This window comes from Acyrthosiphon pisum, chromosome X (assembly GCF_005508785.2).
Source record: "Acyrthosiphon pisum isolate AL4f chromosome X, pea_aphid_22Mar2018_4r6ur, whole genome shotgun sequence".
Taxonomy (NCBI): Eukaryota; Metazoa; Arthropoda; class Insecta; order Hemiptera; family Aphididae; genus Acyrthosiphon; species Acyrthosiphon pisum.
In genome coordinates this window covers 27,042,289-27,055,128 of record NC_042493.1, presented here as the reverse complement: position 1 = coordinate 27,055,128, position 12,840 = coordinate 27,042,289, and the positions used below count along the sequence as shown (strand labels likewise).

At 30.5% G+C, this 12,840-nt stretch overlaps 2 protein-coding genes across 2 annotated transcripts; both read right to left on the bottom strand.

Moving 5' to 3' along the window:
- Positions 1–6,820: 6,820 nt before the first annotated feature.
- On the bottom strand, positions 6,821–8,113 carry LOC100570484 (zinc finger BED domain-containing protein 1-like). The gene has a single exon (XM_008180281.1). The coding sequence runs from the start codon at positions 8,111–8,113 to the stop codon at positions 6,821–6,823; it is 1,293 nt and encodes a 430-aa protein (XP_008178503.1).
- A 2,524-nt stretch (positions 8,114–10,637) lies between these two features.
- LOC103307868 lies at positions 10,638–12,840 on the bottom strand. The gene is made up of 5 exons (XM_008180280.1): positions 12,690–12,840; positions 12,175–12,407; positions 11,731–12,081; positions 11,157–11,627; positions 10,638–10,802 (listed from the first exon to the last, which is right to left on the bottom strand). The coding sequence occupies exons 1-5, from the start codon at positions 12,838–12,840 to the stop codon at positions 10,638–10,640; spliced, it is 1,371 nt and encodes a 456-aa protein (XP_008178502.1).

The window sequence follows — 12,840 nt, the reverse complement described above, 5'->3', positions numbered from 1 at the left end:
CCAATATTGTGAGCATTAATGATCCTACGTTTTTTAGCTAAGCTTGGTGGGGAAGATAAAATAGAGCTATGTTTCAGTGGTGAACTTTCATTATCAAATAATTTTTTTCGAGCAGGTGTTCTGAAATAAATTATTTAGGTAGTTAAAATATCATTGTTTTAGTCCATTGATCATACTGATGAGAGTAAATTACTAAATACATTTAATTTAACCTTTTTAATGAGCTAGAAGCTAGACTATCAGATGCATTTTGAGTATTTTGGGTACTTGAATCAGGAACTGAATGCTCACCAAGTTGACTAAAAAAAATTAGCAATATGGTGAAGTAGTTAATAAAACAATAATAATTTTATATTATAGAATATTAAATACATAGGTACCTAGTTGCAGCAAAAGCTGATAATCTAACACTTGGTACTGCATTTTTCTTCAACAAGCAATTTGTTAAGATATATTCGGATGAAAAATGGTTGGAACAAACTCTATATGAAGGAAGACACAATTTAATTTGGCATTCATTCATCCATAATTGTTTAAGTCCTTGTTCTTTAGGAAATCTAAAAAGATAATTTTTGGTTAAATTGTTGGTAAAATGACAAAATAATAGTTCTAAAATATCAACTTACGAGTGAAATGAAACACCAGAATTAACAATTTCTGGTATTTTACAAACAATACATTTTCGACCCATGCTGCTTGACCACCAGAAAAATTAATATCGTTTAAAGTTTATCGTTTTTTAAAATATAAAAATTAAACGAAAAAAGTTCAAAAAATGAAACAACAGCCAACAGGTGTGTAAGGAATAATGATAACAGCAATCGTACAATATTTGTACAATATATTGATATGGATTTTTATCGTGCGTCACTAGTCGTGCGCATGTGCGATGTGCTTCGGTGCTTCGTGGGACGCAGCATATCGTCAACATGAGTAACTACTACATGTTCCGTCTATAAGTATAAGGTCTATGGGGAAGTGCCTGCCCCTCAAAGAGTTAATAACTGTTAGCTTCATGCATTACCTATTTATTTTGTAGATTATGCTTTACTTTATATATAATGTGGTGAGCTATATAAACATTCAATGTATGTATATATTATATAACATTTTAATAATGTATTTGTTATTTATTTTGGTAATACTAAATTAAAATAGGTTTCCAAATTTATTTTTATTTTTTTAGCAAAGTGATACCTCTGTGGTAGTCACGATTTAAGATAGTATCAGGGGTATGAAACTCCGTGAATTGGCCGAATCGGGCGATTGTAACCTTGAACACGGCGTGGCATACGTAATCTATGATAAAAGTAAACAGTGGAAACAACCCGACCCCGCGCAGAATACCCTGCCTATTAGGCGGAAACGGTTTTTCAATACGGGTATAACATCATGTCAGTGTTACGGAAACAGTTTCATTGTTCGGACTTCAGATCATAGGTAAACACTTCACCCATCAGTTGATCGAGTTTCGCTTCTATATTGTTCTATGATAGTATGGTTGCCCATCGACCCATTAGAAAAATGTTATCACACGGCATACGGTTTGAATCGAAAAGTCACGTGATCTACGGGGACCCTCGCATACAGCCCTCATATTGGTTCAAATTAAAACTAATAAAAATTGTTATGTTATTCACAATAAAAATATATACAGGGTGTTCCAAATTTCGTGTGACAAAAGACCGAAATTTGGAAGACCCGTATAATGATCATATTATGAAATAGTCCACTAGAAGCGCTAGTGCCCGGGGTCCGATTTAAATCCAATGCCGTCTTATCATAGCTCGTTGGGCAACCATACTATCTTAAATCGTGGTGGTGGTTGATACAAATTCATATGATCGTAATCCTGCCAAGGGTGATAATATTGCATATCAATTATTAAGTATGAATACAGGACCATACCAGCCAAAAAATATTGAATTTTCATCTCATAATAGTGTAATATTCTGATAGTTCAGGTGACTACTTGAATATTAATATTACAGGTAGCAAGACCGTTTTGTTGATGTTGATGATGATGATGATGAGGTAGTTGATAAATAAATTGTAGACAGGTGTAATGATATTATTTGGTTTATTAAAATTGTACTTCGATAATTCGACTAAGTCCAAATTACAATAATGTTACACAGAGTGTCGTGAAGGTGCTCGTAGTGCAGTGGAGTGTACACGTCTGAATACAGGCCGTTTCTGGTCTGCTTTTATAAGGGCACAGGCAACTATTTAGAGTTATTAAACTTGAGAGATAAAGACATAATCATTATAAATCGTTTCCTTATTGAAAAAGAGAAAACTTTTCGTTATGTAAGTGTTCCTTACACTAATATGTTTCGTATTTTATTATATGGGGAAAAATATCAAGCACTCAATTATTAATGATATTTAAGAAGCCATTATTTTTAACATAATTGTGGATGAAACTCATGATCTCGCTAGACACGACAAGTGTCTGTGTGTGCAAGGTATGTTTCAAAAACATTTGAACCTAATGAAGTATTTTTAGGTTTTTATCGAACAGCATCAACAGATGAGAGACAGAGAGTCATTGACTACTTTAATAAAATAAGTAATCTCACCAAATGGTTTGAATATTAACAACATAAAGAGGTCAATGTTATGATGGCGCTGCGTCAATGCGTGGCTGTTACAGTGGGGTCCAGGCAAGAATTCACGCTGAAAATAAACTAGCTGTATACGTTAATTTTTATGCTCACATTCTCAACCTATGTCTAGTTGATCTTTCTAAAGTAATATCTCATGTGAGAAACACATTTGTTACTCTTCAATCATTGTACTCATTTATCGGCGCGTTTTCAAAACGATACAGTATTTTTGTACAAATAATATTAGAAACATCTTCTAATGGAAAAAATAAATTCAAATCCTTAAGTGATACACGTCGGAATTGCCGCATAGAATCAATAAAAGCTGTTATCAAAACATTATCAGTTATACTAAAAACTTTACAAACAATTTCAGAAAATTACCGTTTACGTGGATCAGATTCTAGTAGCTTATTGAATAATATTCAGACATTTCAGTTTTTCAAAGTATTCACAATCTCCATCAATAAATTATGCTGCAGTCAATATTATGTCACAAAAAACTATTAATTAATTAGATGAGTATCGCTCTGAAAATACATTTAATGAAATTTGAAAGGTCATGCAAGAGATAATCAATAATCATGATTTTCTATCACCTAAGGTGCCTCGCAAAAGAAGTTTACCAGTTAAAAATATTGGTGGTGGTTCAATTTATCCAGACTTTAAAGACTATAAGGATTTTTATAGAATAGAAATTTATTATTTAATTCTTGACACAATCACACAAGCAATAAAAGACGAGTTTAATGAAAATGATTTAAAGATTTTAAACTCAATAAACAACATTTTAGTTAATAAGAACCCTGATATATCTGATATTCAGGAAGTAAGTTCAGTATATAAATTTGATGTAAATAAATTAGTCTGAAATAAATATTTTCAATATAATGTTTACCAGTTTGAAAAAAGAAGTTAACTTTGAAAATAAATTAGCATATATAAAAAAAGTTGAACTTGGGAGGGAGTGGTTTCCCTATATTAGTAGATGTTTTTAAATTATTTTTGAGTATACTAATGAACAGTACATCATGTGAAAGAAGCTTTTCGTGCCTAAGAAGACTAAAAAGTTACTTAAGAACAACCATGGGCCAAACAAGACTAAGTGGCTTAGGTTTATTGTATATACACAAAGATAAAGAGGTAAATAAAAATGCAGTTATCGACGAATTTTATGCTGACAACAAACGCCGACTTAATTAAAATTAATAAATATTTTAGTACTCATAAATTTAATAGTTAATATAGGTATCAATGATTTCTTAATGTATATTTATTCTTAATAAATATATTGATAAGTTCAGTTAAAATGTTAACTATACATGTGCATTTTTATTATACAAAATAATAATTAAACCTATAATAAATTATTTTTTTACTTTCTAAAAATAAACTTTGCTACCCCAGAATTTGGACTCAAGTGACGCCCATGACCCTCGTGATAGTATATTACACGGCTTTTCTATCGAAAAAAATATCAATATTATCTCCCATCCAGGACCTACTTCTTATACATTCTCGATTATTTAAGCTGGGATTGAAGTAGTTTTTTAGTTGTACCTCTCATTGTTTTTATAATCTTTACTTTGTATCCAGTCATGATGCCTCTATTTCTTTGGGTGTAACCCCCCGTCGAAGGATCTACGTAGTTTTGCTGTTGGTTGACAGTTTTATGAATATATCCACTACCATTTAAACGTCTATAAGTCACCCACTCATCATAGTGAATAACAGAGCCATCTTCGCATTCTCGCTGTATAAATTGAAGTATAATTTTTGTCTCTTCGAAGTACATAAAAATATCGGCAGTCGGAACCATTATTTATACCAAATACCCAAGGTCTATCTGCCCTTCGTCCATGGTTTCTACCGTTCTGGACTTTAACGCCACTGTCTTCCTATGAAGGGGGTTAATCACCATCGAGTAACCGACTTCGATTATATTTTCTATTTCCGGCAAATCTAGCCTCGTCAATCTGTATTGGATCAATCTCAATTCACACCATCTTTGGCCGTTTGTAAACAACATTTGAACGTACTTCACGACAAATATTAAACCAGTCAGTAACTATCCCTTGCCCTCTTCCTGTTGAAGTGGCCGTTGTTCTCAAAGAAATATCCGATATGAAAAATACAAGATATGACATATATCATATGAATCTGCGTAACCGCAGTTTTTAAATATCCCAATAAAAAAATCCAATGGCGTAAAATCTGGGGACCGCACCTGCCAAGGAACAACGCCCATTTACTTCTATTCGGGATTTCAGTCCTACTGTTGTACAATTTTCATGAAGGTAATTTCTCCTTTTATTATATTTAAATTGTATATTATATCTCAAAAATATATTATAATGTACATATTAATATACTTCTATTAACCTGTTTATTCATTTTATTACATAGGTAATGCATATTAAATTTGTTTTATAATATCTGATGTGATGGAAAAATGTATAGAAGCTGTGTTAAAGTTCTTAAACATTTTAATTTAAATTAATTTGTGTTGATAAAATTGTAATTTCAACTGGAAATGAGATGTATTCATAAGTTGTTTTGTAAAGTATGTAACAAATATAACTTAAATTGGAGGCAAAATTCGACAAGCTATTATGATGGCACATCTAATATACAATGATTTGTAAAAGGATTACGCTCATTAATACAAAAAACCATATGTATCAAATGGTGTAGCGCAAAATATTTGAATTTAACAGTAGTTGTTGATAGCTGTGAAACAACTGAATGTGTACACGACTTTTTTGGTACAATTAGTAGTAACATTTTTAAGTGAATTTTTGTACCCAATATACATTTTTGGTAGGTGTGGGGGGGGGGGGGTGTTAACTATTCTTGAATCACTAACTGAAAAATGTCAAACCACCTCTGATAACCATGAGAATAAAATAAAACAAATTCAACAAAAAATTATTTTTAAGTCATTAATTGACAATTTTATCTGAAAAAACATATATACAGTAAGTGCACATTCTTATTTTTATTTCATTTGTGATTATTTTTTATTAGTTAAATGCGTCCTAAGTCCTATCAAAATAAATTGTTGTAATAGATGATTTATTATAAAAAAATAAAGTAAAATATAACATATTAATGTAGTCATATTATTAAGGTAGTAGGTCATTAGGTAGGCCTAGGTATTAGGTAGACCATGATAAGATATGATTTTGTACAGGCATCCCACCCTACAACACATCCTATGTTCCTCTCTCACTATTGCATATATAAAAATGATCTACTCATTCTCACAAGTCATTTTTTATAAACTTTTATCCAAAAATAAAATTTTTTAATTTTGATTATTACGTTTTCTATATATCCTACAACAAAAACAAATCCTTTAATATTAGTACTATCTACCTAAAACATTCGAGGATCGAAGCAGAAGCGTCCCAAGACCAGTTCCCGGTTTTTAAAAGTGTATTAGCTCAAATATTAAGGGGGTAAGTGTGATGTTCAAAATTTAAATTATCAAAAAAAAATGTACCGGAAATTTTGTTTTGCCAATTTCTCAAACTTAAAATCGAGACGTGTTTTTTTTAACAGAAATTTGATCAGAGGTGTCAATGCGTTGAACCTCAGTGAATTTAAGAAGATACGACCGATATTGAAGGAGCTAGTACTTCAAAATGTACATCCAGCCGTTCCAATTTTGTGTTGTTATCTCAAATTTATATATTTGATTGAATTGACCTTTTATTTTATGGGTTTTAATATTTTATACTTATATACCTATCAAATTAACATTAATAAATAATGAGCTACTCGCCTACTAAAATAAAAGCGAAAAAAGTTCAAAATAATAATTACTTAAAACGTTCTACGGATATACCATAAGGAAACGTCTGGTTATACGAATTAGTGATGGGAATAATCGAATGAAATAATCGAATCATTCGATTATTTGAAAAATCGATTTAATTCGATTATTTTAAAATCATTCGATTAATCGAAACCATTCGAATCAATTCGATTTAATTAATCATAAACATTCGATTCGAATGATAGAATAATCGAATGAACATAAATTTATTTAATTAATTAATTACTTACATCAATATTATATGTAGTATATTTTATTATGTTGTACTGTTGTCTGTTTAATAGATTTTAAAATATTTAGTTTTACAATTAAATGAAAGTTCTGATAACAAATTTACTTTATGATTAAAATTCAATATTTGTGTTCCTGTTTAAAAAATGATAAAATCCAAGTTTTTTGGGTGAAGTCTATTCCTACGGTCGTTGGTAATCTGCCCGGCTTTAGAAAACACGCGTTCTGACGGAACAGATGTTGCGGGAACACTCAAATATTTAATTTGCAACATGTATAATTCTGGAAACGTATTTTTGTTTTTTTTCCAAAAATCTAGTGGACTTTGCTTGCGATTTAAATATGGCATTTCTAAATACTGACGTATTATAAGTGAAGCTGTAATGCCAGTTGATAAAGTGCTTCTGACCTGAGACACTTTCGTGTCAAATTGTTTCCATAATACATTGGATTCGACGTTGATAGGTACACAACATGTATCTTCTTGGTGATTATTATTTAATATATAAGAGAGTTCTTCGATAAGCAGTTTTTCGGTATTATTTGCATTTTCAATTAATCCAAAACCTGCTTTTTTAAACCTAGGGTCTAAAAAGGTTGATTTAGCAACTATTTTATCACATTCTAGTATACCTAATCGTCTACCGATGACATCAATTGTAATTTTTTGAAGTGCATTTCCAGCAGTTGTATTAGTTATTATACTTTTTAACGTATGTTGAAGGTCCCTTACTAATGGAATGACTGAAGAAAGTGTTGGATATATTTCACCAGATAACTCAACGGTCATGATGTCAAATGGTTTTAATATAGGTAGACAATCAGTTATTAATTCCCAATCTATTGCAGTTAAAAAGTCTGGTGTACGGGGAAGAAATGTCATAGCTGCCGATAAAGGTGCTTTAATTTCTACAAGTCTATCTAACATATGAACGCTCGAATTCCATCTGGTACTCACATCTTGTATTACTTTTAGTACAAGAAGTCCCATTTGTGTTTGCAGTTCTTTTAGTTTTTCAGACGCAAAGACACTATGTTTAAAATGTCCTACCAATGTGCGACATTTTTTTAAAACATCCAGGAAATCTTTATTCGACATAATTGCTTCGTTTGTACTTAAATTGAGTGTGTGTGCGACACATGGATGGTGGTGTTTACGAAGGTGTGCATTTATAGCGTTTTTAATATTAGATCCGTTGTCCGAGACTATAGTCACTATTTTATCTTTAATGCCCCATTCATTTAAAATATTTGAAAGCAAATTAGCTATGTTAACGCCAGTATGAGATTCACGCATTTCTCTAGTTGCCAAGACAGGTGAATATAGACGATCATCAAATATAAAATGACAAGTAACTGTTAAATAAGCTATATTATTGTCAGAAGTCCATATATCAGTTGTAATTGACAAACTAGCTACATTTTCCAACATTTTTTTTAATATTGTAACAATCTTATTGTATTAATTTGGCAATAATTTTGTAGTTAATGTTTTCCTACTGGGAACCTTATATAAAGGTTGTAATTTTTTAGAATATTCTAAAAATCCGCTGTTCTCAACTAACGATAGAGGTTGGTAGTCAGTAACAATCATCTTAATTAAACTTTCGTCTATAGAATTTTTTACTTCATCAGTTAAACTGTTACCTTCAGTCGAACCATATCATTTTAATTGGCGACAACGTTTAGGTGCAGAAAGAAAGCAGGGTTCAGTTTGTTGTACATTGTTGGAATTATTAGAAAATGAAGTAGATGGTCCGGCTAAAAGATTCAAATCTAATTCTTCTTCATTATTTAAAACAGGTGTAATGTGTGCTGGATGAATTATTTTTATATGTTCTTTGGATAAAACAAAAAAATGTAAGGAAATTAATAAAATTATAAAAAAATATTCACGAAGCTTCAGCTATAAAAGTTGCACATTTTGTACATTTTTTACTATATAATAGTTGGCAAATGTGATTTTTGACGAATTTTGTAAAAATTAAAAATTTGTTATTTCAATTATGACCGCCCAAAACTACCTTAATATCTGAAGCTGAACCACAGAATAGATTAAATTAGAATAGATTTAATCTATTCTGTGGCTGAACTATGTGTATAAAAAAAATAATAACTTATAAATTTAATAATAATTAATAAAACTAATAACTCTAAAAAAAATGTTTAAATAGTAGGTACCTTTCAAATTAGTAGTATTTCCGTGGAATTTAAATTCTCTTTTGCATATTTGGCAAATAACACACTTGTCAGAAGTTTTCTTAAAATGTTCCCACACTATAGACCTTTTACTAGGTGCCATTACGTATAAGCTTATAAGTTATAATACTTAATTTAAAAACAATAAAAGTTAAAAAAGTGGATTAAAATGTGCAGTTAGTGTTGTCATAAATTCAATACTACAAAGTACAAACTACAAACTTGTAACTCAACGCCTATCAAATTCACGATTGAATTATAAATATTAAATAATAACAGACCATACTACAGTAGAACCGTGCCGACTTTTCCAAAAATTTAAAAATAAGTATGGACTGTAGATATATATGTAGTTATAATCGAACATTTTATATTACATAATACTCGATATCGCCAATCGTATTAATGACATTTTTGACGATAAAAATATGAAGATAAGCAATATTGTGGATGTATGTATAACATTATTGTATGTGTACGTCTTCTTATGTATATTTCTAATTACAATTACCGTTAATTACCGTGTATTACTATCATGTAAGACATCAAAAAATATTAATTATAACTAACATTAGTCAATACTCGGAAGCTATAAATAGTTTTGAATGTTGCATATTTGATATTTCAGTATTTTTCACGTATAGATTATCATTCGATTATTTATATAAGCGACAAGCGTTATAACTTATAATCGGTTCTAGCAATGTAAATTGTAAATGTTAATAATAATTCATTCGAATGAAATCGTTAGGTTATTAGTTTATTACTCATTTGATTATTCGATTTTTTTTCGACTACTAATCATTCGATTATTTTGTTTTTCGATTACTAATCATTCGATTATTACAATTATTCGATTATTCCCATCACTAATACGAATTATCACGTAATGCGTTTTCAACTTTTTACTACTCCGATTATGGCCAAAAGAATTATTGTATACCAAAAGTACAGAATCTCAAGTTTCGTAATAATCAAACGAAAGCCCAAAATCCAAAACACCTACACGTAACTTCGTAATTTTCCAAGTACATTAAACACCCGAAAAAATCATAACTCCCGAACTAAAAGTTGGATGAATTCGATCTCGGTACCCATCAATACGGCTCAAAGTCATCTATAACATTCGACTACAAAAACGGCTCACTGCGCCCAAAAACGTAAGTTTCTGTGCCGAAAAATGCAAATTTTGAACTTTTGAAGCCCCAAAAGACGAAGAAAACGGCTTCTATAGTTCGACACAAGACGACGAATTTGATCACCAACCTTCAAACGACACAAATCACGAGTTTCAGAAACGTCGTACAACAACTAATCCTTTTCCAAAATACACCTGTGGGTTGGGGAGCCGAGGGCCCCCGACTCCGGGGGTACGTTTTAGAAGGGCCTAAACCGAAATTTTTGGTAACTTTAAAGTATAATATTATTTCATGTGAACGTCATCTACAACCAGTGGCGTGGCGAGCTAAACAATTTTCAAAGGCAAGTATATTTTTCGATGACCACCCACCCACCCACCCACGAGCCTATGACCTATTATTGAACATTAAACACTAGGTTTGTATGTCTCTCTTCAAAACTGTTCTATAAAAAACATTGCATTTTTTGGTTCGTGAGGAAATTACCTCTATGAGGCAATTTCAAATTATATTATAAGATTAATCAAAATAACATTAAATAAGTCAATATTTTTTAATAGAACACTTTGTTGTTAAATAGGGTTAAGTAGTACAATAATTAAAATATCACTTAATATTTTATTTAAACAATAAATTCTGCATCAAGAGTTCTGAGGACTTTGCAAATATGTCAATTGCTTCATGACGATCAATTTCAATATACCTTTCACAGCTTAATATAAGTGAACTTTCCAACCGATTCTGCCCAATGGTTGATCTAAGCCTGGATTTAACTAGTTTTACCTGAAGTCATAATTGTGAAAATTTGTATTTTTAGTAAAATTAGATTTTAAAAAACAACATCTGGTTAATAAAAATATAAAATAATAGATACAGTTAATATTATTATTATAATCTACATTTTACAAGATGATTAGAACTAATTTATAGCTAAAGGTGACAAAAAAGACGAAAAAAAAGTAGAGTATAGCCATATAATATGCAATTAAACGCAAAATATAATTGCATAGCCACCACTTAGACATTACATGCATTGCACTTGTTTCTTATTTTGTCTTTTTTAGAATAAAACAAATATAAAAATGATACAAGTTTTTTGTTCTATTTAATAATTATGAAATAATAATTAAAAGTTACCTTAGAAAAGCTTTGTTCAGTAGATGCAGATGATGCAGGTATGATGCACAACGCTTTATATGCCAAGTACAAATATTGAAAGGCTGCAATTAAGTTGTGACTTGATAAAAAACCCAAATGTCTAAACATTTTTGTTGTACTGGCGTCTTCAATTTCAGAATCATCAGAATCAATTTCTGAACTAATATACGGTTGATCAGTCCTGTCATTATTTTTGTCATTGGATTTACTTGTTTGGGTTGAATAAGTGTCATTAAAAAGATCATTAAAGCTGTTGCTGAATGTTAAATATTCATATTGTAATTTATTAGTATCAATGTCTATCCAATTCGATAATTGTTCAAATGCGCTACTGGGCAATTCACTTTTAGTTTTGATGGATAACATACGTTCCGGAGTAAGTAGGCTTAAATCTTTAAAAAATGTCTTGTGAATAATTAAACCTGATGTCAATTGACGTAATAATAGCATCTAAAACTTTAAAGCAAACATCACAACGAAATAAATCAGTAGGATATTGTAGCACTTCATCTCTGAATTATCACCAGGCATTATTTTTTTTTCTTGCTCTTACAATTTTGAAGTCATATTGGGAAAGATTGTTTTTAGTAGAAAATACTTTAGCAGTATTAATTATTTCAGTACATCCTTCATTAGTACGCAAAGTTTTCAATCTATTCTTAGCAACATTCGCCATTTTGATAGCTTGCATAAAATCAATAGATTTTGATTGCAAATAGTTTGAAACTTCAGTCGTAACCGAAAATATTCTTCTCATCAGAACCAAAACTAAGATAAATTGGGATGATGTTATAACCGAAATTAAGTTTTTGGCTGTTGAAGTTGTATCACTATCTGAATCATTTGCTTTTGAAATATTTTCCAATGGTTTCAGCAGAGCAGAGTACTTTTCTTGAATGACAACCTAAGGTCGATCATGGGATGTCCATCAAGTAATAGAAAAACGTTTGATGCGGCGCTATTGTTCTCTCGGATTTAATATTTCTTGAGATTCTACAAATGCAGCCGTCCGTTTTCTAGCTCGCATAAATTCAATTAAATCGCCAACATTACCAAAAAAAGTTTTGGTATTAATACAGCAATCACAAGTATCAACTATAACTAAATTTAATTTGTGAGCAAAACACCAAGTAAACATTTCTATTGGATTCTCCGCTTGTATACGTGTTTTCAATCCACTGTATTTGCCTTGCATAGAGGCAGCACCATCATACTTGTTTGAGCAATCATCTGGGTTTTCCAGTTGATATTATATTTTTCTGTAATGCTACAAAACACTTATTATTATTTGCATATGACATATTCGACTTAAGATAACGTGAGAAATGTTATAGATAAAGTTAGTAAAATTAAAACAAATAAATAAATATGATAATTAAGATAACTAGTCAACTATTTAAAAACAAGTAATAAAATATATAAAATGTTAGTATGGTAGATTATAGTAGGTATAATAAATTATAATAACATCAATACAATAGAATAGATAGAATAACAATAGAAATCACAGACGAGTATTTAGTTCTTCAAGCCATTTTATGGCTGTTGATCCGCCCTCGTGTAGTTTTGTTAATCCTCCTTTGAACATTGTGATTGGACACGACTCAACCATATGTTTGATTGTCTGTGTTTCTCCACATTCGCAAAGTGGAGAGTCTACCAT

Coding starts and splice junctions, on each gene's coding strand:
- LOC100570484 (XM_008180281.1), bottom strand. CDS start 8,113: ATGTTGGAAAATGTAGCTAGTTTGTCAATTACAACTGATATATGGACT.
- LOC103307868 (XM_008180280.1), bottom strand. CDS start 12,840: ATGGTAGACTCTCCACTTTGCGAATGTGGAGAAACACAGACAATCAAA. Junction 12,082..12,174: donor GAAAACGGACGGCTGCATTT/GTAGAATCTCAA, acceptor GATCGACCTTAG/GTTGTCATTCAAGAAAAGTA. Junction 10,803..11,156: donor CTGAACAAAGCTTTTCTAAG/GTAACTTTTAAT, acceptor TTATGACTTCAG/GTAAAACTAGTTAAATCCAG.